The sequence below is a fragment of the Polypterus senegalus genome, chromosome 6 (assembly GCF_016835505.1).
Source record: "Polypterus senegalus isolate Bchr_013 chromosome 6, ASM1683550v1, whole genome shotgun sequence".
Taxonomy (NCBI): domain Eukaryota; kingdom Metazoa; phylum Chordata; class Cladistia; order Polypteriformes; family Polypteridae; genus Polypterus; species Polypterus senegalus.
This window is the reverse complement of record NC_053159.1, coordinates 2,469,615-2,494,882: the sequence shown is the minus strand read 5'-3', so window position 1 is coordinate 2,494,882 and position 25,268 is coordinate 2,469,615. Positions and strand designations below refer to the sequence as shown.

Below are 25,268 nucleotides of genomic sequence, written 5' to 3'. Positions count from 1 at the left end.
CACACACCTCACTTCATCACACACTTGACTTCTGCTAAGTGCTTTTGTGGCAAATGTGGCTACAAGTGAAGAAAGTGCCAGCTCTGCAATTGCCAAGCAGGTTCCACAGGTTGGGGCGCAGTGTTATCAGAAGGTCAAGGAACATACCTACCGAACATCTCAAACTGATTCTCACGTAGATTAGCCGTTCCTCACAGCCACTAAGGGCACTTTGTGTACACACACACACACACAGTATAACACGATGTTACTTAACAAACTGTTCAGCGCGCACATCGTCTTAGCAATGTGCCAGGAATCACGAGCTTCTCAACTTCTACAAGACAGAGGCTTGGGCTGTCACAGGGTCAGCATCGCCTGGTGGGCCCTCCAGTATGGCGAGTGTCAGAGCAGGCCAGGGGGGCATAGCCTGAGTATGGCAGCCCCATAACCAGGTGACCCGCTGTTAACGTGTGGCAGACAGGCTGAAGTATAGAAACAAGAGAAACCGAACAGATCACAAACATTTGTAGCTCAAGGTGCTGTCTGCCAGGTGGCACTATGGCCGGGCAGCCTGGGCAACTCTTGTGGGTAACCAGAGTTAGAAGATCAACCAGGAGCAGAACCATCCGAGTTCAGAGCCAGAGAAGTCATCAGATAAGTTTAGGTGTGGGCACAGAAAGCAAGTCAGCTATCGCGCAAACAGACACAATACCCAGTCCGGGCACACGAGGGGCCGAGGTCAGCATACGGACTTGTGTGTGTCGTCTTCTTCTGTGTGTTGCTGCTCTCCTTGCTTTCTCTTCTCTTTTCTTTTAAATCCATAACACCTTTTTGTTGTTGGCGTAAGGTGGTATCTGAGCTGAAATGTCCATTAGCGATGCTCAGTCACCATATCTACACGATGCCCTCGAGACTTAATGAGCTAATAAGAAACAGACTGATGCTGATGCGTGAAGGAACTCCAAAAAACGGTGCACTCTAAAATGTTAATGATGAATGCCTTGTGAGTGCGGCAGGAGATGGACGAGACCCCATGATAAAAGAAAGTGGCGGGACAGGCTCTCTGACCGGACAGGAGCAAAAATCCTTACCTGGCAGGGAGGCCAGAATGTCAGGAATACCAGGACAGACACCAGCATCTGGGCACTATGTCCCCCGAGACTCTAGAGGGTAGCATTCTAGGGATTTCGGGGCCTCTTCAGGTACCCAAAGGGCATCATGGGAATTGGAGCTTCAGAATACAGCCCTGCCGAGTTCTGTGGGTGGCACCAGGGGGGTGCTACTACCGGGGGGCTATGGTCCCTACCTTGTGGCACTCCTGTCGGACCATGTCCTAGCCCTGGAAGTACTGCCGGGTCAAAGATAAAAGGAGTGGTGCCACCTTGACCTGGCAGTCAGAGTCGGGTGGAGGTGGACGTGGCTGGGCGGGAGGAGTGTGAAGGAAGACGCTTGTTTTCTGGGCTCTTTGCCCTTTGCATGTCTTCATCTAACTGTGAAGATAACGTTTTGTTAATAAAAAGGAAGTATATTTGAACCCGTGACTGGTTTGGGTGTGATTGTGTAAGGGGTTTGGGGCTCAGTGGTGCCCCCTACTTGTTATGGCATGGAAATACCCCAAATGTTTCTTTGCTCATTATTCATTTTTCATATGTGCGCTTCATACCACACTTGGGTGGCACAGAACAACTTTGAAAATGAAACGCTTTGCCCAAACAGCAGTGAAAATGAAGGACCTGTTGAACACTCGCAAAGTCTGTTCTCTGTGGACATTTTGCACACTTTATAATCCTCTTTTGTTAGTAGGGAGCACTTGGATTGGGGGTTCATACGATTCCATCTTAGTATTACGGTGGTCTTCTAAATTCATGCCAAGCACTTTGTATGGCAAGGCGATGGGCACAGTGTTAGTGAGCTGCTCAATGACCCCCATCTCAGGCTGAGCTCTTACTTTGTGTCCTGCCATCTCATCGTCTCTCATTCGTCCTGCTTTTGAGTTGGTGCTGAGCTGATTCTGTGGATCTTGTTGGTTTTCATGGCATGAGGGTGTGGATACGTTTATTATGTGAGTTTCGGCTGAGATGAGTGCTGTAAAGACCCGAGCAGAGGACAGCCTGGGTCTGTGTCTGTCATGGCGGTGTAGTGTTGACAATCATCTGATCGGCCTGTGCAATGTGCTTCACCCTCAGCAGATGCCACCTCATTGCTTTCCAATCAGCCATGGCATTTGCCCTGAGAAGGACCGGAGGCCCAATTACTTGCCAGGTAAGCTGGCACCTCCATTTTACTGCTACAGGAGTGCATATCACATCATGAGCTCTTGATTAAGGTCAAGACCGCGGCTCAGGGCCTAGTGGTTTGTGAGTTTTTGCATGACAGTCAGACAATCCTCAGCACGTGATATTTACAGATGATGAAACAAACCATGTTTAATAAAAATAAATCTTCCATAGGAAATATTTTGGTGTTGTCACAGCTTTTCTATTCTTTGTTTCACCTTAATGTTATGCTTTGTCACATTTATTCAAACTAGTAGCTTTATAGCCAAGTCCTGTCTGTGTGGGGTTTTCTCTGCGTATTCTGGTCTCCTTCCCACATCCCCAGAGACACCTGTGTGTGCGTCTAATGGTCTAACTGGAAATTCCAAATGGGCAGAGTAAGGGGGGGTGTGTGTGTGTGAATGCTTGACCGGCCTCTTCAGGGTTGTCACACCTAGCATGGCTAAGATGGCATGCGCAGTACTTTTCCATCTTTCAGCTGCGGTGCCACAGCCAGACTGCCAGATGCTGCGGGTTATCGAGTATCAAGTTTCATTCTTTTATGAGCCTCGGGCAGTTTCGAGAACATACCTGCACAAGTGAACAACGAAGGAGGTGTTAACAGGCAAGCGACATGGAGACGGGCAAGCCTCAAGTCAGTATGTGAGAAACCAAAAAGCAAAAGTCGAAAGGCAAAGAAAAAACTGGGACCACTAAACATACAGTTGTGCTTCAAAGTTTGTGAACCCTTTAGAATTTTCTAGATTTCTGTATAAATATGACCTAAAACATCATCAGATTTTCACTCAAGTCCTAAAAGTAGATAAAGAGAAACCAGTTAAACAAATGAGACAAAAATTTTATACTTGGTCATTTATTTATTGAGGAAAATGATCGAATATTACATATTAGTGAGTGGCACAAGTCTGTGAACCTTTGCTTTCAGTATCTGCTGTGACCCCTAAATGTTTCCGGTAACTTCTGATCATTCCTGCACACCGGCTTGGAGGAATTTTCGCCCATTCCTCCATACAGAACAGCTTCAACTCTGGGATGTTGGTGGGTTTCCTCACATGAACTGCTCTCTTCAGGTCCTTCCACAACATTTCGATTGGATTACGGTCAGGACTTTGACTTGGCCATTCCAAACATTCACTTTATTCTTCTTTAACCATTCTTTGGTAGAACGACTTGTGTGCTTAGGGTCGTTGTCTTGCTGCATGACCCACCTTCTCTTGAGATTCAGTTCATGGACAGATGTCCTGACATTTTCCTTTAGAATTCTCTGATATAATTCAGAATTCATTGTTCCATCAATGAAGGCAAGCCGTCCTGGCCCAGATGCAGCACAACAGGCCCAAACCATGATACTACCACCACCATGTTTCACAGATGGGATAAGGTTCTTATGCTGGAATGCAGTGTTTTCCTTTCTCCAAACATAACGCTTTTCATTTAAACCCAAAAAGTTCTATTTTGGTCTCATCCGTCCACAGAACATTCTTCCAATAGCCTTCTGGTTTGTCCACGTGATCTTTAGCAAACTGCAGACGAGCAGCAATGTGGCTTTCTCCTTGCAACCCTGCCATGCACACCATTGTTGTTCAGTGTTCTCCTGATGGTGGACTTATGAACATGAAAATTAGCCAATGTGAGAGAGGCCTTGAGTTGGGGTCCTCTGTGACCTCGCCGACTATTACACGTGTGCCTTGCTCTCGGAGTGATCTTTGTTGTTTGACCACTCCTGGGGAGGGTCACAATGGTCTTGAATTTCCTCCATTTGTGGATTGGTGGAGTCCAAACTCTTTAGAGATGGGTTTGCAACCTTTTCCAGCCTGATGAGCATCAACAACTCTTTTTTGTGAGGTCCTCAGAAATCTCCTTTGTTCGTGCCATGATACACAAACGTGTGTTGTGAAGAGCAGACTTTGACAGATCCTGTTCTTTAAATAACACAGGGTGCCCACTCACACCTGATTGGCATCCCATTGATTGAAAACACCCGACACCTCACCTTCAAACTAACTGATCATCTGTGAGGTTCACATACTTTTGCCACTCACTAATATGTAATATTCGATCATTTTCCTCAATAAATAAATGACCAAGTATAATATTTTTGTCTCATTTGTTTAACTGGTTTCTCTTTATCTACTTTTAGGACTTGAGTGAAAATCTGATGATCTTGTAGGTCATATTTATGCAGAAATCTAGAACATTCTAAAGGGTTCACAAAGTTTCAAGCACAACTGTAGTAAATGAACAGCGTGCCAAGATGAAAGACTCTATAAAGAAGCGTAAAGAGTGTGGCGATGTAGGACCGCAGTTCAACAACTCATTAATGGCCAACAGAAGGTCTCCTCCTGGGCTCGTCCGAGGTAAGCAATCCCACCCCAGGCTGTCACTAACGCTATCATCTCCTTCTCTACCCAGAAGATGCCCAATCAAGTCAACTGACTCGGTGGACTATATATTTCGAGGAGCACCCGGAAGGTGGCATCTCATTTGGTCATAGACTTGGCACTGGACGGAGCTCAGCCTCAGACCTGACCACTCAAGATGGGCGCAGCTTTTTTTGCGTCACCGAGTGTTATTTCTGTTATCGCTGGCTCTGTTATTCATTAAATGAGGTGACCCGGTTGGCACCCCAACATTTACTTTGACCACGACAGATGCGGCTGGGCTCCCTTTGTGTCGATCAGAGCACTTTGTTTCCTGTCAGTTTAAACAGTGAGCTCCTTCGCCGTATTTCTGAGTGATGTGGTCATTGCACTTCATCCATGTAGGTTCTCACATGAATCAAAAGCGAGCGCCACTGAGGTCTGCTGTGTATAGCGGGGGGTGGCCGTCATATCATGCCCGTGTCAGATGTAACCACCACGGTGGTCTCTGGTGTCCTCCCGTGTCTGCCTCTTCACCAAGGCCATGAATCAGGACATCCTCAGCCCTGCTGTTGTCCATCTCACCGACATACACGTACACGGCCGAGCCACTGGTGCTGTCTCTGTCTGCTTTACAAGCTTCCCGTTCTCGTCCTTCTTGATCTTCTCCATCAGATGCACACCCGGGCGCCATTTTAAAAATTCAAAGTTTCTTTAACTCGGCCTTCCTTAACGTCCAGAGTGATCAAGTAGTAAGAGTGACCTAAACAGTCGCACCTTCGCCTCTGTTGATGTTTGCTCTTCCCGAAGTCACTCATAGTGTTGACGTGTCCTTCATGCTGTCACCATGCCAGTTTGTGATTAGTCATTTGTAAAGTTTGTATCTACCTGTGAGCTCTGTGAAGGGCACCATTCAAAAATAAGCTGAATTGGAAAAATCAAATATCTTCTTCAATATTCCTTTGGGCAGGTGATGACATTTGAGAGCTGTGTCACACTGTATGACATTTGTGCAGTGTCACCCATTGGCATCTCAGAATACCAATCGAGGTAGGAGATGACCCACCGGGATGAGAGGGGGCGCCGTCACTAACTTTCTCTTCTCCTTTTCACTGAGAAACCCCCACCCCCCCCACAATGAGGGCACTTAGTCCCACCCCTTCCGGTCTGTGCACCCTACGATGCCCAAAAAGAGGCGACCCGCCAGACGGAGCTCCCGTGATCGACGCTTGTCGTGACAGCCTGACAGTTTGTTAATTATACAGGGTGTCCCAAAAAGAACATCGGAGTTTTAAAGAGGTGTAGCTTGGCACCCATTCATCGGAGACTGCAGAGCAACCTCGGAATGTCTGACATCTTATATTCGAAATCGTAACCTTAGATCGTCAAATGAGGGTCTGCTTAGAATTCCAAGAGCTAAACCTAAGAGAAGCGGTGAGGCGGGCGGGCGGCCTTCTGCTGTTATGAGCCTCAAATCTGGAATAGCCTGCCAATAGGAATTCACCAGGCTGATACAGTAGAGCTCTTTAAAAAACTGCTGAAAACACATTAGTGTAACATGGCCTTCTCATAACTTCATTTTAATTCAATCCTGATGCTCTGCATATTCAAGTAATTATCATTACTATTCATGGCGGCTCCACAATCCGTATTAACCCCTGCTCTCTCTTCTGTTCTTTTTCCGTTTTTCTGTGGTGGCGACCTGCGCCACCTGATCAAAGCACCGTGATGTTCCTACTTTGATGGATTAAAAGCCAGAAGTCTACATGACCGTCATCATCAAGTCCATCCAAGAGAACCCTGAATACCAGGAGGACTGATTGAGGTCATTGAATGCCCAGAGGGTGCTGGGTGGTCTCATGACCTCTGAACCCCTGCAGATTTTATTTTTTCTCTCCAGCCGTCTGGAGTTCCTCCCTGGCCATCAGACTTACTTTCATTCTATGTTATTTAGTGTTCTCTGATTTTAATTCTTACTTTGTCTTTTATTTCTCTTTTCTTCATTATGTAAAGCACTTTGAGCTCCATCATGTGTATGAAAATGTGTGACAGAAATCAATGTTGTTCTTGTTATCATTTTCAGAAAAAATATTCAGCACTCAAAGAGTTAAGAGTCCATTAGATTTACCGTTAATATTAAAAAAGGCAGGTAAGACGGCGCATTAAATTGCGTTAAAACCCCCCTACTGCACCTTGTAACTCGTACCGTGCGGTGAATTCACTATATAAAGTTAAAAAAGCAATCGCTATGAGAATTCAAATTAAACGTAATTACAAACAGAAACAACAAACTCAAGTTGTCAGTCAATGAGTTTCTCTCCCTCTGTACCTGCAACAATCCAGGGATGATATCCGGGAGGAGCTGGTGCAGCGACTCCTTTGAAATGCGTTCAATGACCTTTGTTTGCATTTTAATGGCAGCCAAGTTAATGGGGTAGTCTGCTGTCTGGATGATGGGACACAACACTTTGATGCACTGCTCAGGGTGAATGGAGCTGGCCAGGGTGGAAGCAGCCTCTTCTGCGGCCCTCACGACCTGGAGAAGGAGAGTGACGGGAGGCAATTAGAGTGACAAACAAGACGACACCGGGCACACACACACACACACAAATAATTGGTTGACAAATCTATTTGTTCCTGTGTCGGCTTATCTATCATTTACTGCGGGTTTTTCTTGGTATTGGTTACTAATGACAGGAGGCCATTTAGTCCATCAGGCTCGTCTGGCTAGCGAGGTCATTGTCTGGGGGTTTTGCTGTAATGTGCAGACCCTTTAAGTGGGTCTTCGTGTTCTAAAAGGCGGCTCTTTCCTCAATTTATCTGAAGAGCCCCGCTGACGTCAGGGTTTCTCCGTCTCCAACTTTCCTTCAAAGTGTAACAAAAGGCGCTACATCGGCGCCTGACCCGACAGACGTGTTGGGCGGAGTGGTGGCTCTGAGGCTAAGGATCTGCACTGGTATCCCGAAGGTTGCCGGTTCGAATCCCCATCACTGCTAAAAGAGATGATACTCTGCTGGGCCTTAACCTTCAATTGCTCCAGGGGCGCGCTGTACAATGGCTGACCCTGCGCTCTGACCCCAAGGGGTATGCAAAAAACCAAGTAATTTCCTCCGGGATTAATAAAGTATAATAAAATAAATTAATTAATAAACCAAGAAACTTTGATTTTCTTCCCCGTGACCCACAGGCACAGCACAGTCCTAAAACCCACAAGCCACAAAGACGAAGCTTCCTTTCTTTGCACCGCCACTCCTCCTCCACTCGACTCGACTCAGGTGACGGAGCTGGAGGTGGCAGAATTAAAGATGTGGATGGACAGGATTAGAAATGAGGACGTTAGAGGGTCAGCTCAGGTGGGACGGTTGGGAGACAAAGTCAGGGAGGCGAGATGGCGTTGGTTTGGAGAGATGCTGGGTATAATGAGAGAAGGGTGATAGGGATAGAGCTGCCAGGGAAGAGGAGAAGAGGAAGGCCTAAGAGGAGGACATGCTGGTGACGGGTGTGACAGAGCAAGATGACAAGGACAGGAAGAGATGGCACAAGATGATCCGCTGTGTCAGCCCCTAACAGGAGCAGCCAAAAGAAGAGGAAAAAGAAGAAGGCGGCGGCAGCTCTGGAGACTCCTGTTTTTATAACAATAATAATTCTTTACATTCTCAAAGCGTTTCAATGAGTGGGGAGCGACTTCAACCACCACCCACCTGGACGATGGGACGGCAGCCATTTTGAACGCCAGTATGCTCGCCACACACACGAGCTGTTAGGTGGTGAAGGTGTGTGAGAGAGAAAGACAATTAGAGACAGGGGGTGATTAGGGGGCCGGAATGACCAGGCCATGGTGGGCAGGACATCGGGATGCCCCCTCCTCGTTACGAAGGGATCTTTTCTGACCACAGAGAGTCAGCACCTCATTTTAACAGGACGCCGTCGCCATCACTGCACTGATCCACACTCGGACCACATGGTGAGCGCCCCCCACTGGCCTCATCAACACCAACCCTTGCTTTTCCTAGATGGTCTCCCATCCAAGTACTGTACTGGCCGGGCCTGCACGTGTTCAGCTTCAGGAGGATTCAGGAGCTCTTCTGAAGTTCAAGACGGGGACGCTGGCATACGTGAACGGGCTCGAGAGACAACACGCGTCCACTCAGTTGGTTAAGTGTCAGGTGGGCTCGGACCCCTCCTCATGCAGTGCTCGATACTAAAATATCACAAGGTGTTCTCACGTCACGATGGCGCGGTCTGGAGGTACCCAGTGACCAGTGACCGTGTCTTTGGACCCTGGGAGTTGACCAGGCACACTGGTGGGGGGGTTTGGAATTCACAAATAAAAAAACAATACGAGACGAGCAGGCGGAATGAGAAACGTGCAGCAGCAATGCTACCCACCATACCACCTGGATTAGAAATAATTAAAAGAAGAGAACTGAAGCCCTGATCAGTTACTGACAGTAAAGACCCGAGTGACGTCTCGTGGCGTAATCTGAAATGGCGCGGCGGCTCCTGCTTTCTCCTTTTAACTGTACAATATTTAAATATCAGCGCGAAGGAACCGTTCACAAACGCCACGCTCTGCCGAGATCTCCGCTGTCAGAACGTATCGCACAAGATGGGCAGCGGCACCTGGCCTGGTGTTTGTAGTGTCAACACCAGCGAGCAAACCCCACCGGCACAGCCAGAGGCACCAGGAGTACGGCGGGCCTCACTGAGGGTCCTGGCCGGCGACTTCAGCTCGCTCATTACTCCATCTTTGAACTCTTCCTCCGTTTTTAAGACGAGGAGCGAAATCTCAAAAACACAAAGGGAGTTGTTTTCACTCACAAAAACGCACAGCGATATCGAAAAAGCCAGGAATTTCCATTTGCAGATTGTGGAACGTGTTTTCCTCTTAACTGATATTGGCACTCGATTTTCATTTAAAGTAAAAAATTGCTGCAGGCAAGTGCCACCCAACTTCATGTTCTTGTAATTAAAGCAAGCAGGCCTTTTTCCTCTATTAGTTCCAGCTTACTCAACCATCAGTAGCAATTAAAGCGAGTTAATATTAAACTCAAAGATTCGAGAAGGGAGGCGCAGTTTACGACAAGCCAAGTCTATTAAGGCACCAGTGCACGTGGACAATGACGGGCATTAAGTGGGCTATTTGATACACAAGAGCTGAATGAGCATCAGGGCAGGAACGGCAAACTGAGAACTCACATCAAAAACAAGTATGGCCGCTCCGGTGGGCACAGGCAGCAGGTTCAGTGCCCCCCCGCCCACTATTAGGGCACTTCACCTGGAGGACACACGCAGTGGTAGAGCAGCAGCGTTCACTTTGCACAGAAGACATATGGAAACGCACTCGGCTTTTACGGTCAGTCTTACTGGAGAGTGAAAAATCATCTCCATTACACGTTTAGCACATCAGTTTTCCAAATGTATTTCCTTAATATAACACGTATGTATCGGCGGAATAGTAAAATAACATTTTACAAGTAATATAATAGGTTCAGGGGGTCATTGCTGCCAGTTACATTCTCACTTGTGTGTGCCAATCAACATTGTGGCACATTGCCACTCCCTGGCACCAAACAGAGCAGAGCAGAAAATATTTAGAAAATGGCTGTATGGATAATACAATACAATATGTGGCTCGGGGGCACAGTAGGTTAGCATTGCTGCCTTATGGGTCCTGCCCTCTGTGTGTGCCAGTGTCACATCATGCAGGTGGAGGCCTCACGCTGCGTATGTAAAGCCCTCAGAGTAGTGACACAAGCGCTGTGTAGATGTAATCTAGCGCTTTCATCACAACAAATCAGTCCTGACGGGAGCCACGGAGCTGGCCGGCCGGCTGGCACAGGACACTAACGCGGTACATGAGGAAGGTTTTAAGACGTTCTCGTTTTTGTTCTTCTATTTCCTTCTAACGTGAGCAGCAATGCACTGTAGTTAAAGGGCAGGCCTCTTCTATGTAAGGCCCATGATTTCTGTGCTTCTTGTGACCCGTCGTCGTCTACACCACATTGAACATTACGGCTCCAAGTTACTCATTGAAGAGGGCAGGCAGCCAGCGCAGCAACTTCGGTTTACGAGCCCCGACATAAAAACAAAAACCAAAAAAATAACAACACGTTTATCACTCACAACATCTCCCTGTAAACTTTAAAATCAGTTTTTCTTATCTGGCATCGCTTCACCATCCCCTCTGCCCTGCTAGGTGGGCTCTGTCTGGGCCCCACTCGTCACTTCAGCTGGGCAACAAGCAAAGGCAACCAACCGCCAGGCCCTCGTGCCCTCTGTAGGACATTTCATATACGGACTCCATGGACAAAGAGGAAAGAAGAAAAAGGTTTTATTCTGAACGTATGAATTATGGATTAGTGTGGCTAACAGACGGCAGAGGCAGAATAAGAATAAGAATAATATTAGTGCGTCTCTGAGTAACCACCTGAGTGACCAGGCCCGTCACCTCACTCTGTCCAAACAGAAATATAACAGCAGGTCAGGTCACTTCCGAAATTCTCAAGTGACTCTGCACTTATGGGGGTACATCAATGGGGGGGGACGGGACCAAGGAGACGAGTCGGGGAGAACTTTGACAAATGTCTGCAACTCAACATCAGCAAAGCCAAGGGACTGCTTATGGACTTTCAAAGAGCCTCCATGTCTGGTCACTACTCAGGAAGTGGGTGTAGAGGGGGTGCGCTGCTACAAGTACTTGGGGGGTCTGCATCAATGACAGGTCAGACTGGTCTCACTGTAGAAGAAAGGGCAGAGCAGGCCCTTCTTACTTCGGAAATTGCATTCCTTTAATGTGATATCCATTACATCTTCACTTTGTGATGGTCAGTTTGGTGTGGTGGGCTGGTCACATCAGTTCAAGAGAGGCCCCCCAAATCAACAAGCTAATTAAAAGGGGAGACTCAGTTATGGGACACACTCTGGACCCCTGAAGGTAGTCGAGGACGAGAGAATGAAGACCAAACTGAGTGCCATTATGAACAATGCTGCACATCCTCTCTGTGACACATCAGCAGTGGGGACTTTCAGACAACCAATCATTTAGCAGAAATGCTAATGGGGGGCTCCTAAATACCAAGAGCAACACGCCTGTACAGTATAGCGCCTCACTGGGACTGACGAGTCGGAAGTCGTTCTTTCTTTATAAATTTCTTCCTATTAAGTCATTCTGGTGTGTCTTCAGACAACAATGTGTGTCCACGGATGGATATACAGTCGGGGAAGGAAGGAAGGAAGGACTTGATCCCCTACAACCCACCCAGAATTCTGTGTACACATTCGGGAGTATCTATCATTGATCGACTCACGGATTGATTGTAATCTGTGTGCCAATCTGTGGGAGTCAGAATTCTGGCTGGGTTGTTGAAGATCAAATCCTTATTTTAATCAATTACATGCAAATCAATTTATAACTTTTATGTCATGTTTTTTTCTGGATTTTTGGTTGATATTCTGTCTGTCTCGGTTAAAATGAAACTACCATAAAAATTAGAGACTTCATTTTCTATGTAAGTGAGCAAACTTACAAATTCAGCTGGGGATCAAATAATTACCTCACCCGCTGTATATCTTTATATACATTTGTTCACATATCCATGTATTTATGTAATGAGCTTCTGTAAAGATCCTCCCACTGGTTCCATTCCATCTGAACTGGTGTGGTGCTGAGGTGTCACCCGCTGCATGGCTGCACTCGGGTCCGAATCTGGGATCCTGAGTTGCTCCGTCATGTGCTGAGTGCGGCAATGTGCTGCATCAGAGTGGGCTCCTTACCCCTCTCTCTGTGTAAAGACCCAACGTTACCCCTTGGGACGAAGAAAGTTTGGTTTGTTTGTGTTTTCTTGATTTCAGCTGAAGCAGCCATCCTCAAAATGAAGGTGGCGAGTTGTGATGCTAAAGCTCACCTCATGCTGCCAACCAACAGACCGGACACACAGGCAGACAACAGCTTGCTGTCTTTCTTATTGTGCTCCCTTTACTCATCCCTCCTTTCATTTGTTTTTTCTTTCTTTCTTTCTCTTATTGTGTTCCCTTTACTCATCCCTCCTTTCATTTGTTTTTTCTTTCTTTCTTTCTTTCTTATTCTGTTCCCTTTACTCATCCCTCTTTTCTTTTTCTTTCTTTCTTTCTTATTGTGCTCCCTTTACTCATCCCTCCTTTCATTTATTTTCCTTTTCTTTCTTTCTTTGTTTCTTTCTTTCTTTCTAGGGCCATTCCTATTCTGAGATAGTACCTAAGTGTACACTTTTCCTGCAGTGAACAAATATTTTGACACTTATTGAACTGTACATTTTCAAATTTGCAACATGTAAATAGGCAGCCATTTCCATCTTAATATAAGGACAAGTGTCTGTGTATGAATCAGGTTGCTATAGAACGCATCAGAAACATTGGTTCTAATAAAATGCATTGCCTTTGTCATTCCAACAGATGGCACGGCACCAGTATTTCCAATAACGCACTTTATGGCTACAAATGTTTGTGATGCACCATCTGTTGGAATGACAAATAGTTCAAAGCACTTTATTACTATATGCTTTGTTAAATACATTCCAATGGATGGTAAATGTTAATTCTGAGGTCTGCGTTTCTTGGACGGGTAGCACAGCTGGTCTATGACAAGCGTGTAGGCAGGATAATAACATCCCACAGCATGGCGTACTATTGGTACTTTAATTGATTTCTCTATTTATTTGATATGTGTGATGGTTTTAGCTGCTGCACTGGCTTACCTGACTGTACTCTGCATTTCTTCTGCTGTTGTTCACTTTTGAACATTTGCTAAGTGCAATAGGAAGGTATTCCATTAACGTAATGAACTGTGACTACATTATACAGCGTACAGTATGAATCATTTCAATTTACAGGCCTCGACTCTTTGACGTGGCAGCAAAGCGCAGGTCACATGAGCCCGTGAGTGCCGCCGACGATGAACGGACAGCAGGCTCAGCTGTTAGGCGGCCCTCCCAACGTTCTGAGTATCAGCGGGCAGGCGCCAAAGTAAAACCTCCGTCTGCGATGGCGGCCACAGGCGAGCTTTACCTCCTTGTGAGAATCCTTATGCGCTTCCAGGGTCTTCATGATTGTGAGTTCTGCATAGTTTTTAAATCTTGCTGGCTGATTCCTCAGAATTTCTTTAAGGACCCTCAAGGCCAGCGCTCTGATGGAATGCTGAAAGAAGAAGAAGAAGAAAGTAATGACATAACACTCACAAAGCAGGCCACCAGCTCATAAAGAGGGACACTGTCTGCTGTCAGCGCCTGTCACCGGATTAGTGGCTTCAATTATCAGTAAAGTTTAAGTAAGTTGAGTGATTTGTGACTCAGTTTAGGGGCTGCACAGATGCACCTACGGTGTTACTCAGTTACTCTTCTGTAACCGGCGGCCATCTTCTACAGGCACCCATGACACTTAACACAGCCTCAGTAAAGGGGTCACTCCACTCTGAGCAACGCGGCCTGCTAGGATGACCACCTTGGAATGGTCAGCGGGGGCTTAAGTGAGACAGGTCTCTGTTGATTTTGCATCCTTCAGTATAAGACCTGTGAATTCGCCTCAGAGGCTCCTGACGTGCCACGCTGCCATTTTACTGATCCTTCATAAGCGTCATGAAGACCAAACGACGCCGACATATGCAGGCTTGACAGATTTTACGCCAGTTTTGAAAGGTTTGTGCAGGGAGACATTTTGATTTGCCGGTGTGCGTGTTTTGTGCTCTCATTGAGATCGGGTGAGTACAGCCGCTGACCCCCCACATCGAGAGGTGCCAACTGAGGTGATCTGGGCATCTGGTATGGATCCTTCCCGGGCTGCTCTTTGGGCACAACCAGCTGGGAGGAGACCCCCGGGAAGACTCAGGGCTCATTCACTGGCAGGGTTACATCTCCCAACTGGCCTGGGAACACTTTGGGACCCCACAGTTTGAGTTGGCTGGGGCTCACTGCTTAGACTGTTGACCCCCGCAAACCTGTTTTGGATAAGCGGAGGAAATGAACGAACGGCAAAAACTCAGAGGTGGAACAGAGGACGTCAACATCGGTGAAACTACTAGGGGGTCCACAGACATCGACAGCACCAAAACTCCAAGTGGGACCCAACCCGGACATCGGCAGCGCCAACACTCCTCCCGTTGATTGGGTGGGCTTTTAGCCGTCATGGGGCTGAGAATATCTCCAGGACCTGCCCACCCTGTGTTTACGAGTAAATGACTAACAGAAGCACTCATTCATTTTTGCAGTAACTAAACTCAAGTGTCACTGGTGATTTATTAATAAAAAAAGAATATAATCCATCCATCCATCCATTATCCAACCTGCTATATCCTAACTACAGGGTCATGGCGGTCTGCTGGAGCCAATCCCAGCCAACACAGGGCACAAGGCAGGAAACAAACCCCAGGTAGGGCGCCAGCCCACCGCAGGGCACACACCAAGCACACACTGGGGACAATTTAGGACCGCCAAATGCACCTAACCTGCATGTCTCTGGACTGTGGGAGGAAACCCACGCAGACACGTGAGAACATGCAAAGTCCATGCAGGGAGGACCCGGGAAGTGAACCCAGGTCTCCATACTGCAAGACAGCAGCACTACCCACTGTGCCACCATGCCGACCTGCTTTGTGAAGTGCTTCAGAAATTGATTTTGAATGCACTATATGACAGATAGGAAAGGCACTATTTAATAGACATATAGACAGACACACTAGATAGCAGAGGCAAAATATAATAGATAGAAATCTGCACTAGATTGAAAGGCACTATATAATACATATATATAGGTAAGAGGCTGTACATAATATATAGAGAGATATCCATCCATCCATCCATTATCCAACCCACTATATCCTAACTGCATGGTCACAGGGGTCTGCTGGAGCCAATCCCAGCCAACACAGGGCACAAGGCAGGAAACAAACCCCAGGCAGGGCGCCAGCCCACTGCAGGGCACACACACACACACACAGGGGACAATTTAGGACCGCCAATGCACCTAACCTGCATGTCTCTGGACTGTGGGAGGAAACCCACGCAGACACGGGGAGAACATGCAAACTCCATGCAGGGAAGTGAACCCGGGTCTCCTAACTGCCAGGCAGCAGTGCTACCCACTGCGCCACCGTGCTGCCCTGCTTTGTGAAGTGCTTCAGAAATTGATTTTGAATGCACTATATGACAGATAGGAAAGGCACTATATAATACTAATACCAATACTAATATATTATACTAGCCAACCCGCGGCGTACCACACGCCACATAATCAGGCCGGTTTTTTAATGATTTTTAAGCACGGGGAGAAAATGAACATTTGAAAAATCGGTAATGTAATAAATCAGCAAGAAAAGCAACATTGTAACAATGCACGGAATGAACCAACACACAGTCGTCCGTGACTGAAAACTGGCGGACCGCCATCGCTCATGTGCCCACCTCCAACTCGTCACTCGAGTCGTCGTCGTCTTTGCTCAGTCCAGATGCACCTGTGACTCATGTAGACTTTCCGTGTTCCTCCAGGAGTATCTAAGAAGACGCACGTTTGTCGCGGATGCGAATCGCTGTATGTAGCGTGTAAAACAGTCTGCTATGGTGCACGCGGTGGTGCGTCGTAACTGAAAACTCAGTTTTTAAAGACTGCTTACTTCATTGTGTTTTAACCTCAGTTTTAAAGGATTGTTTTAAGGATCCCATGGGATACCCCTCGCAAACCGTTTTACACGCTGCATATGGCGGTTCACCTCCGCGAGAAACATGTCTCTATGAACAGTCAGCGTAGCTCGGAGGTACATGACATTAACCTGACCTGCACTGCATGTGGCCTCTACGACAGACCAATATAAATGACGCCGTTTTTTCTGTGTCGTCACGTCCGAGTTGGTGGGCGTGGCTCTGCGAGTTGTCATCGTATCCAATGGTCTTGGAGTTGGTGGGCGTGGCTCTTTCCTGCGTGCGCCATAGGTGTCTCACTTGTCGGCAGCTTAGTGAATCCACGCCCCTTCCGGCGTGCTTTCCATGGGTGTCTTGCCTTAGTGAATTATATATATAGATAGAAATCTGCACTAGATTGAAAGGCACTATATAATAGACATATATAATATATAGAGAGATATCCATCCATCCATCCATTATCCAACCCGCTATATTCTAACTACAGGGTCATGGCGGTCTGCTGGAGCCAATCCCAGCCAACACAGGGCGCAAGGCAGGGAACAAACTCCGGGCAGGGCGCCAGCCCACCGCAGGGCACACACACACACACACTGGGGACAATTTAGGATGGCCAATGCACCCAACCTGCATGGCTTTGAAATGTGGGAGGAAACCCACACAGACACGGGGAGGACATGCAAACTCCATGCAGGGAAGTGAACCCGGGTCTCCTAACTGCCAGGCAGCAGTGCTACCCACTGCACCACCGTGCTGTCCAGGAATAAAATTGATAATCAAAAATAATCATCACTGCCCGGGTAATTCATCCCTAAAAATCTGAAATGAGAAACTGAAATTACACAGGAAGTTCTTTTCTTAGACCTACAGTATTTCTTTGTCATCTTGTGTGAAAATCTATCTTTAACTTTAAAATGACTCAATTAGAATAAGATTTAAAACTTGTACTTGATATATTGGTGTTCCTTTACCAAAAAAGAGAGACGACACGCTCCACTTGAAAGACTGCGTTCACTTGTTGCCAGAAGGTGCAGGCGCTAAATAAGCCATTCTGGGAGGCAGTGTGGCCCCAAAACACAACGTCACGGACTGAACGCACCGCGGGGAGCAGCTTGGCATTCCTGTACGAAATTCCAGAAATGACAGCTGAGGGGCTTCCATAATAAAGCACAGGTCGTGTCTCAATCCAGGCCAGGGTCTTGGAGCCAAACCCAGCCAGCAATGGGCACAAGGCAGGTATAATAGAGTGCCAGCTCGCCACTGGGTGAACACACACAACACACTCGGGCCAGTTTAGTGTCGCCAATCCACCTAACCTGCTTGTCTTTAGACAGTGGGCAGACGCCGGGCCGGACCGCCCAGAGGAAACCCAAGCAGACATGGAGGGCACATGCAGCGAGGGCTCAGGGCACAAACCCAGCAGCGCCACCACTGCGTCACCATAAAGTGCAGGTGGGGGTCTCTAAATAAAGTGACGCCAAGGCTGGCAGTGACGGCTTCAGCCGTGTGGACCTGCACACCGGGCGAGGACACGTGCAGCTCTGTCTGTCAGATCAGAGTCACTTTACGTGTCACTTATTGAGTCATTTCATGTAAAATTGTCAACAAAGCAAAAATGTGGCTGTACCAGCTGTAGGGGCTGAGAAGTTTAAAACTAAGGAGATAATTGTACGGCGGCTCCTGACTATGAGCTACGCCTGTAAAGTCATCTCTAAATACGAGACACGGTGTGGACGTACATCCTTGTCTCCCAGTGTCTCCAGCAGTAACAACAGAATGGTCTTGAAGTGCTCGTCCCAGACGGCCAGGTTGTCCTCCCGTGTAATCTTCAGGAGCTCCAACAGGGCGGCTTTCCTCTCCTCCACTCGCTCGTTGTGATTGGACAGTTCCTTCAGGAGGTCCGCCACCAGGTCTGAGTGATCTATGGGGACTTACAAGGAGAGAAATGAACAGTTACTTCCAGAAATCTTATTTTAATGTCTTGAACAGAGATTATACATATCTAAGAAAAAAAGAAACTACCCAATTACACAATGGAAGCTGCACAAATCAAAAATACCCCAAATGGATGCTGACAGGGTGGGTGTTTTAAAAGCATCAAAGTATTTAGCACCTCTACGGACACACAAAAGGAGTGGGGAATCAGCCATATCTGTGTAAATAAAATGCTAATGTCTGTCCGTCTGTCACAGGATTGCACACAAGCTGCTGGGACGAGATCCTTGATCTTATTCGAAACTTATGACGTGATACACGCTGGTGAATCAACAGATCTGAGACACCACTGATCTCGATGAAGTGACAGCAAACTGATTGAAAAGGTGATCAAGAGGTGCAGAGACATCTGCTGAGTGCAAAGCAAACTGCAGAAGCTGATTACAGGATAGGAAGAAGGACAGCTGTGGTGCCCACTGAGCGTCAGGCACATAGGTCATGGCAACCTGCTGGGGCGAGACCCTTGATCTCGGTCTTCCTTGAAACTCTTGACGTGGTATGCACTGGCAAATCAACAAATTTGAGACGCCACTGACCTCAGTGAAGAGAGTTGCGGCTGTGTGTTTCTTAAAGAAGATTAAAAGGTGATCACAAAAAGCAGAAACATCTGCTGAGTGTGAAGCAAACTGCAGAAGTCAATTATGCAATAGGAAGAACAGGAATGACAGCTGCGGCATCTGCTGAGCGTCAAGCACATATGGCGTGGCAACCTGCAAGTACTTGTGGACTGTTGCCTAAATCAGGAGCTCATGGAGAAGGTCGAGGGTGTGACAACCTTGAAAAAGTAAAACTATTGAGAAATTATTATGGCAGAAAGAAAAGCAGCGCCATCTGCTAAGCGTCCCACTGGTGCGCTGAACCATCAATCAATCAATCAATCAACATTTATTTATATAGCACATATTCATACAACAAAATGTAGCTCAAAGTGCTTTACAAAATGAATAGAAAAATAGAAGACACAATAAAAAATAAACATAAGTCAACGTTAATTAACATAGAATAAGTAAGGTCCGATGGCCAGGGTGGACAGAAAAAACAAAAAAAAAACACCAAAGGCTGGAGAAAAAAATAATAAATACGATCCTTGCAAGCCCATTTATTGATAATCCCCCAGGAGACGCTACATATGTCTTCTGAACTCACAATCATGTGTAAGAATTCTATTTATTGATCACCAACTGTGACAAAGAACTCCATAATGATAAGAAGGAAAAACCAGGGTGGCGACATCTGCTGAGTGTCAGGCGCAATATGCTTGGGAGCGAGACCCATTTGTTCCTGGATTTGCCCCTCTGTTCCACAGTTGAAAATTACAAATCGAGCAATCGAGACGCGATTGAAGTGCACACGTTTAAGGGGATTTGCAGACGTTTCGGTCAAAATGACAACACTGTTTGTAGCTTTTCAAATACGGGATAAAAAAACACAAGAACAAGGACAAGAAGAGAAATGATAAAGAAGACAAACAAGCATTGGAAAGTAATGTGGTCACCGTGAAGCTTGAAACAAAACACCGCGTTGCCAAGACAGAAAAGTTCAGCTTGCTGTTTATGAGCCACCGTTACTTCAGGACCGGAGGGCCGCATGTTTCTTAATAGAAGATGAATTCAACACTCGTCAATCCATTTTCAAACCCGCTCGTTCAGTTCCAGGTCAGGGGTCAGCAGCGGCCATCATGGACTAGTGAGGCTGCAGGCAGAAAGCACACTGTTTTGGTACACCTGCCCCCCAGAGGACCCCCACACAAGCGGCCCAATCCTGACATTTTGCTCTTTTGCTGATATGAGGGGCTCTGGACGTCTAATCTGACGACTTCATTGGGTCAGGACGTCCTGAAAGCTCACAACAAAGACAAACGTGCTCCTCAAAGCCCGCTGTCCAAAGACGGGACGGAAGGTAAGCGCGCCTCTTCTTATCCCGCTCTGTAATACAGAAATAAATCAATGAGGACCACCCTGGCCAAAGGTGCAAACAGCGTGCAGGATATTCTCAGTTCTTAACGACACATTGAAAACAAAAATGAAAACCAAAGCCCTGATCCGGCACTCCTGTGTGTTAATGACAGACGCATCCTCATTCGACGAAGAAAACCCCTGCGGGTGTAAAGCTGCCGGCAGGTGTCTGGATGTTGATTTGTTTGTTTGTTTATTTACTGTACTGACTCTGCTTTGGCAACACCACGTCCTGCTCTGCCAATGATGACTAAATAAATCGCAACGATAAAAGGCACACTTTAAACCTCATCGTGGCAGAGAGAGGCATGGCACCACCTGCACTGCACAACTGCTCCTCCAGCTCAGGTTGAGTGCCTCTGGACCCCCCTACTACTTGAATGGGAGACCACCGGGCTGAGACCAGCAGGGGGCGCACACCCTATGGTCCAAGTGTCGATCCCAATGCCCCACTTGCCTATACAAACGGCCCACCCTGACTCTCTGTGGTCATAAAAGACCCCTGGGCATCAGAGTAGGGGGGGTTTCTCAATCTCCTGGCTAAATCACCCATCACAGCCTGGTCATTCTGGCCTCCTAATCACCCCTTTCTACCCGTGGTGGGGGTACTGGCACAAAATGGCAGCTGTCACGTTATCTGGTGGTGGGTGAAGTGGCTCCCGTCTCTCGCTGAGAAAGTGCCACATGCAGTGCCCTCCATGAAGTTTGGGACAAGGACACATCTCTTTGTTGACTCTTACTGTTTAAAATGACAAATCACACAATTCAGACGCCGTGATTGAAGTGCACACTGCAGACGTTCATTTAGGAGAATCTGCGCACATTTTGGTCACACAACACTTCTTTATGTGGCCCCCCATTTCAGGCCACCATAATGTCTGATGGGATGACTGGCATCACAGGTGTTTCCGATTCCTCAGGTGGGTTTCGTGGGTTCATCAGAGACCTCGGCCTGCTGATACCCTTTGGAGTCTGTAGTCGCCATTGCTCAACATGACAACTAGAGCTGTGCCAATAAAAGACAACAAAGTGATTATGAAGAATCAAAACATCAGAGTCATTGGGAAGGACCTCAGGGTGACCAAAGTCAAACGTCTGGAATATCATGAAGCACCGGTGAGCTCAGAAATCACAAAGGGACCGCTAGGCCAAGGAAGACCACCACTGCTAATAACAGAAGAATCCTCACTCTGGTCAAGAAAAAGCCCCCAAACGCCAGTAACAGACTTCGGGGGGCCGATGTGGACGTGTCAGAGACAACTTCATGAGCAGAAATCCAGAGGCCACACTGAAAGGTGAACACCGGAAAAACAGGAGAGCCAGATGGCAGTTTGTGACAAAGGACTTCAAAGAGCCTGTGGAATTCTGGGAAAAGATCTTGTGAGCCTGTCCTGCGGTAGGTTGGCGCCCTGCCCGGGGTTTGTTTCCTGCCTTGTGCTCTGTGTTGGCTGGGATTGGCTCCAGCAGACCCCCGTGACCCTGTAGTTAGGATATAGCGGGCTGGATAATGGATGGATGGATGGTCTTGTGGGCCGATGAGACGAAGAATGATGATGGCGAGAACAAAGTGTGGAGACCACAAGGATCTTATGGCCTGGGCATGTATGGCTGGCACAGGTCCGGGCACACTGGAGCGGCTGACATTAGTGGGCTGATGAATTGTGAGGTGTGAATTAACATCTGATCAGCTCAAGTCCAGTCAAGACCTCCAAACTTGGGGGACGACGCTTCACCCTACAGCAAGATAATGAGGCTGAAGCAGCACAGCAAAGCTAAAAAAATGGAAAATTCTGGAATGGCCATGCCAGTCACCCGATTTCAATCCTGAACTGAACAGGACTTCTATATGCTGAAGAGAAAACTGAAGGGGAGAAGCCCCCCAAAACAAGCAGGAGCTGAAGATGGCTTGGCAGACTTCAAGTAGTCAGTGCATGCTGGGATACGTGACACCTGCTTTAACAGACCTGCCATGGCTGTGTCTCAAACATTCTGGTGCCACCCCTGAAATGAGGGTCTGTGTAGAAACAGCGTTGTGTGTCACTGAAATGCGTGCCGATGCAATGTGAGCTTCAATCGCAACGTCTGAATTGTTTGTCATTTTAAACTGTGGAGCAGAGGGGCACCCAGTCCCACCCGGTGTGGAGGGCGCTCTACATGCCAGGCATTACCTCCTCCTATTTGAATGGCTTTCTCCTCCTAGTTGATTGTATTTTTGTGTAAACATTTCGTTTTTACCCCCCCAGGTTGGTACCTGCTGCCCTGCTGTGACTCGTCATCTTTGTGACTTTGTGATCCTGAGTGACGACTCGACACTGTTTGGACTTTTGCTCCAATTGTTCCTTCATAGCATTAACACGACTTTACCAGCCATCTGTCCCCTTTATCTATCACTCATTTCTCCCTAACGTGTAACATCATCGTCCACACTGTTCCCTGCTCCGCTCCTCTCCTCTGCTCCGCTTATGAAACGATGACAATTCGTGAAACCCGAGACGGGCCTGTCATGTAAAATCTTCATTATGGTGAGAGTTGGTGCCAGACAGCGAGGCACCTGCAGCGCAAATCCCAGCGAGCAGCAACGCTCTGAATGTCTGCCACTTCTGAATTCCTGGCCAGTCAAGGCTGAGCCCACCCTATTGTCAGAGGCCTTGTGGGCACGGATTAGAGTCACTCCTGCGCTAATCGCCAATGAGATCACGCTCCTCAGCTGGGCTGGCTCTGGCACAACAGACGGCGACACCTAATCTGCCTCAGATAAAAGCTGACGAGCCATCCCAGCACCTTCTTTTCTAAACGTTCACGTATCGTATTCCTTTCAAAAGCTGAAGGATAATGGTGACACATCAGCACGGTGACAGCGGAATGATTGGGTCAAATGCAAGCCTTCACATCAGCAGGTTCGACTTTGACACTGAAACCTGTTTATTTTCATACCGCAATTTTAAAAAAAACAAAAATCTGCTCCAGCTGCTTCATGGGTGCCAAGCACTCCAGGGATTAACCTTTCGAGTGTCTGTTGGCCAAAAAAGGGGCATTAAGGCATTGTAACTCCGCATTCCCTCCTTCAGTTCCATTTACAATTTCACATCGTCCGCATACGAGGCCAGTGCAAAAAGTCAAGGCAATTTGGAAATCAGGCCGTAACCGCAAGAGAGAGAAGCTGACGCAACACAACATGTTGGCAATGGCTTATGGGTAGTCCGAACACGCATCGCATACCACTCTGCTGTTAGTGTACTTTTAGTCACGGGCCAAGGAACACGGATCCTCTGCAACCAGATCGCTCCATTGTTGAACAAAGTTGTTGAAATTCGCTGAATTTACCGCTCCAACAGACGGTGTATTTCAAACATCTACCTTAAAATAAGAATAAGTGTCTGTGTGACCGTCCAGTTGCTATGTCTCTGTCATTCCAACAGATGGCACATCCCAAACATGAACACTGCTTTAACAAAACCCATACCAAATGGCATATAACAGAGGCATAGGCATTGCATTTTCCATTCCAACAGATGGTGCACTATAAACATTGACAATGCTTCCACAAATCCCATACTAAATGGCATATAACAGAGGTATATGTTTTGCACTTTTCATTCCAACAGACGGTGCATCACAAACATGGACACTACTTTTACTGATCCTGTAATCTCATATTGAATTGCACATAACAGAAACATACACTGTGCATGGTGCACTGCAAATGTTAATGCCGAGGCCTGCACTGTTTTTCTTAGATTTCAACTCATCGTAGACGGGTAGCACAGCTGGCTTGTAGTAATAAAATGCATTGCATTTGTCATTTCAATAGGTAACACGTCTCAAACATTAACACTAGTTTTACAAATCCCATACCAAATAGCATATAACAAAGACATATGTATTGCATTTGACATTCCAACAGGTGGTGCATCACAAACATTTGTAGTAATAAAAAATGGACTGCATTTGTCATTTCAATAGATGGCACATTTCAAACATGCATTTTAATACAACAAAAGTTTGTACTGCACCGCCTGTTGGAAAGACAAATGTAATGCATTCTATTACTGCATGCATTATAAAATACATTCCACTAGATTTTGCACTGGAAATGTTAACTCTAAGGTCTGCATTGATCATTTTAATTTTCAACTCGTCTTAGACAGGTAGCACAGCTAGTCTGTAGTAATAAAATGCACTGCACTTGTCATTCCAACAGATGGCACATCTCAAATGTTTGTAGTGTGCCATCTGTGGGAAAGACAAATGGCAAGCGTTTTATTGCTACATACATTCAAGAATACTTTCCAATAGATGTTGCAGTGCAAACATTAACGCTGAGGTCCACGTTCATTACTTAAGACTCCAACCAGGCGGAGTGGTGGCTCTGAGGTTTGGGATCTGCACTGGCATTGGTAAGGTTGTCGGTTCGAATCCCGTAAATTCCAATAGGGTTTGCTGTGTTGGGCCCTTGAGCGAGGCCCTTAACCTGCAATTGCTGAGTGCTTTGAGTAGCGAGAAAAGCGCTATATAAATACAAAGAATTATTATTATTATAACCCATCCTAAGACTGGTAGCACAGCTACTAAAAAGCATCTGTCTGTGCATCTGTGTGTCCAGCTGGCTGCTATGTCTCCGTAACTCCAATAGTTGGAGCAACACAAATATTAGCACTACTTTCAGAAACCCATTACCAAATGGGACATAACAGAGACATGTGCATTGCATTTGACATTCCAGCAGATGGTGCTTTACAAATATTAGCACTACTTTCAGAAATCCCATACTAAATAGTCTATAACACGGTGCACTGCAAATGTTAACACTGCTTAGTTTACTACGTGTCTTAGATGCTCAGCACGCCTAGTTTCTGATACATTTTTAACATTTTTTTCTAAAATCCGTTTTTGCTTTGTGATTCTGGGTTATTGCGTGTCGTGATGACTGTAATTGATTTTAGCCAAAAGTGAAGAGGTGAGGGGCTTCTGCAGACTTTCTGAAGGCGCTGTATAAGGCAAATCAAAACCAAATTCCTTTTCCCGTGTAGTGAA

At 46.8% G+C, this 25,268-nt stretch overlaps 1 protein-coding gene across 29 annotated transcripts in view; it reads right to left on the bottom strand.

Annotated features, from left to right (window-relative positions):
* clasp1a (cytoplasmic linker associated protein 1a) overlaps positions 1-25,268 on the bottom strand; it is a 317,477-nt gene that overhangs the window by 10,748 nt on the left and 281,461 nt on the right. For all 29 annotated transcript variants that reach the window (XM_039755243.1, XM_039755255.1, XM_039755246.1 and 26 more), the window contains 3 exons: positions 18,024-18,214; positions 13,664-13,792; positions 6,948-7,154 (listed from right to left, as the gene is read on the bottom strand). In XM_039755243.1, the coding sequence (XP_039611177.1) occupies positions 6,948-7,154; positions 13,664-13,792; positions 18,024-18,214 (527 nt within the window). The remainder of the gene's footprint in view (positions 1-6,947; positions 7,155-13,663; positions 13,793-18,023; positions 18,215-25,268) is intronic.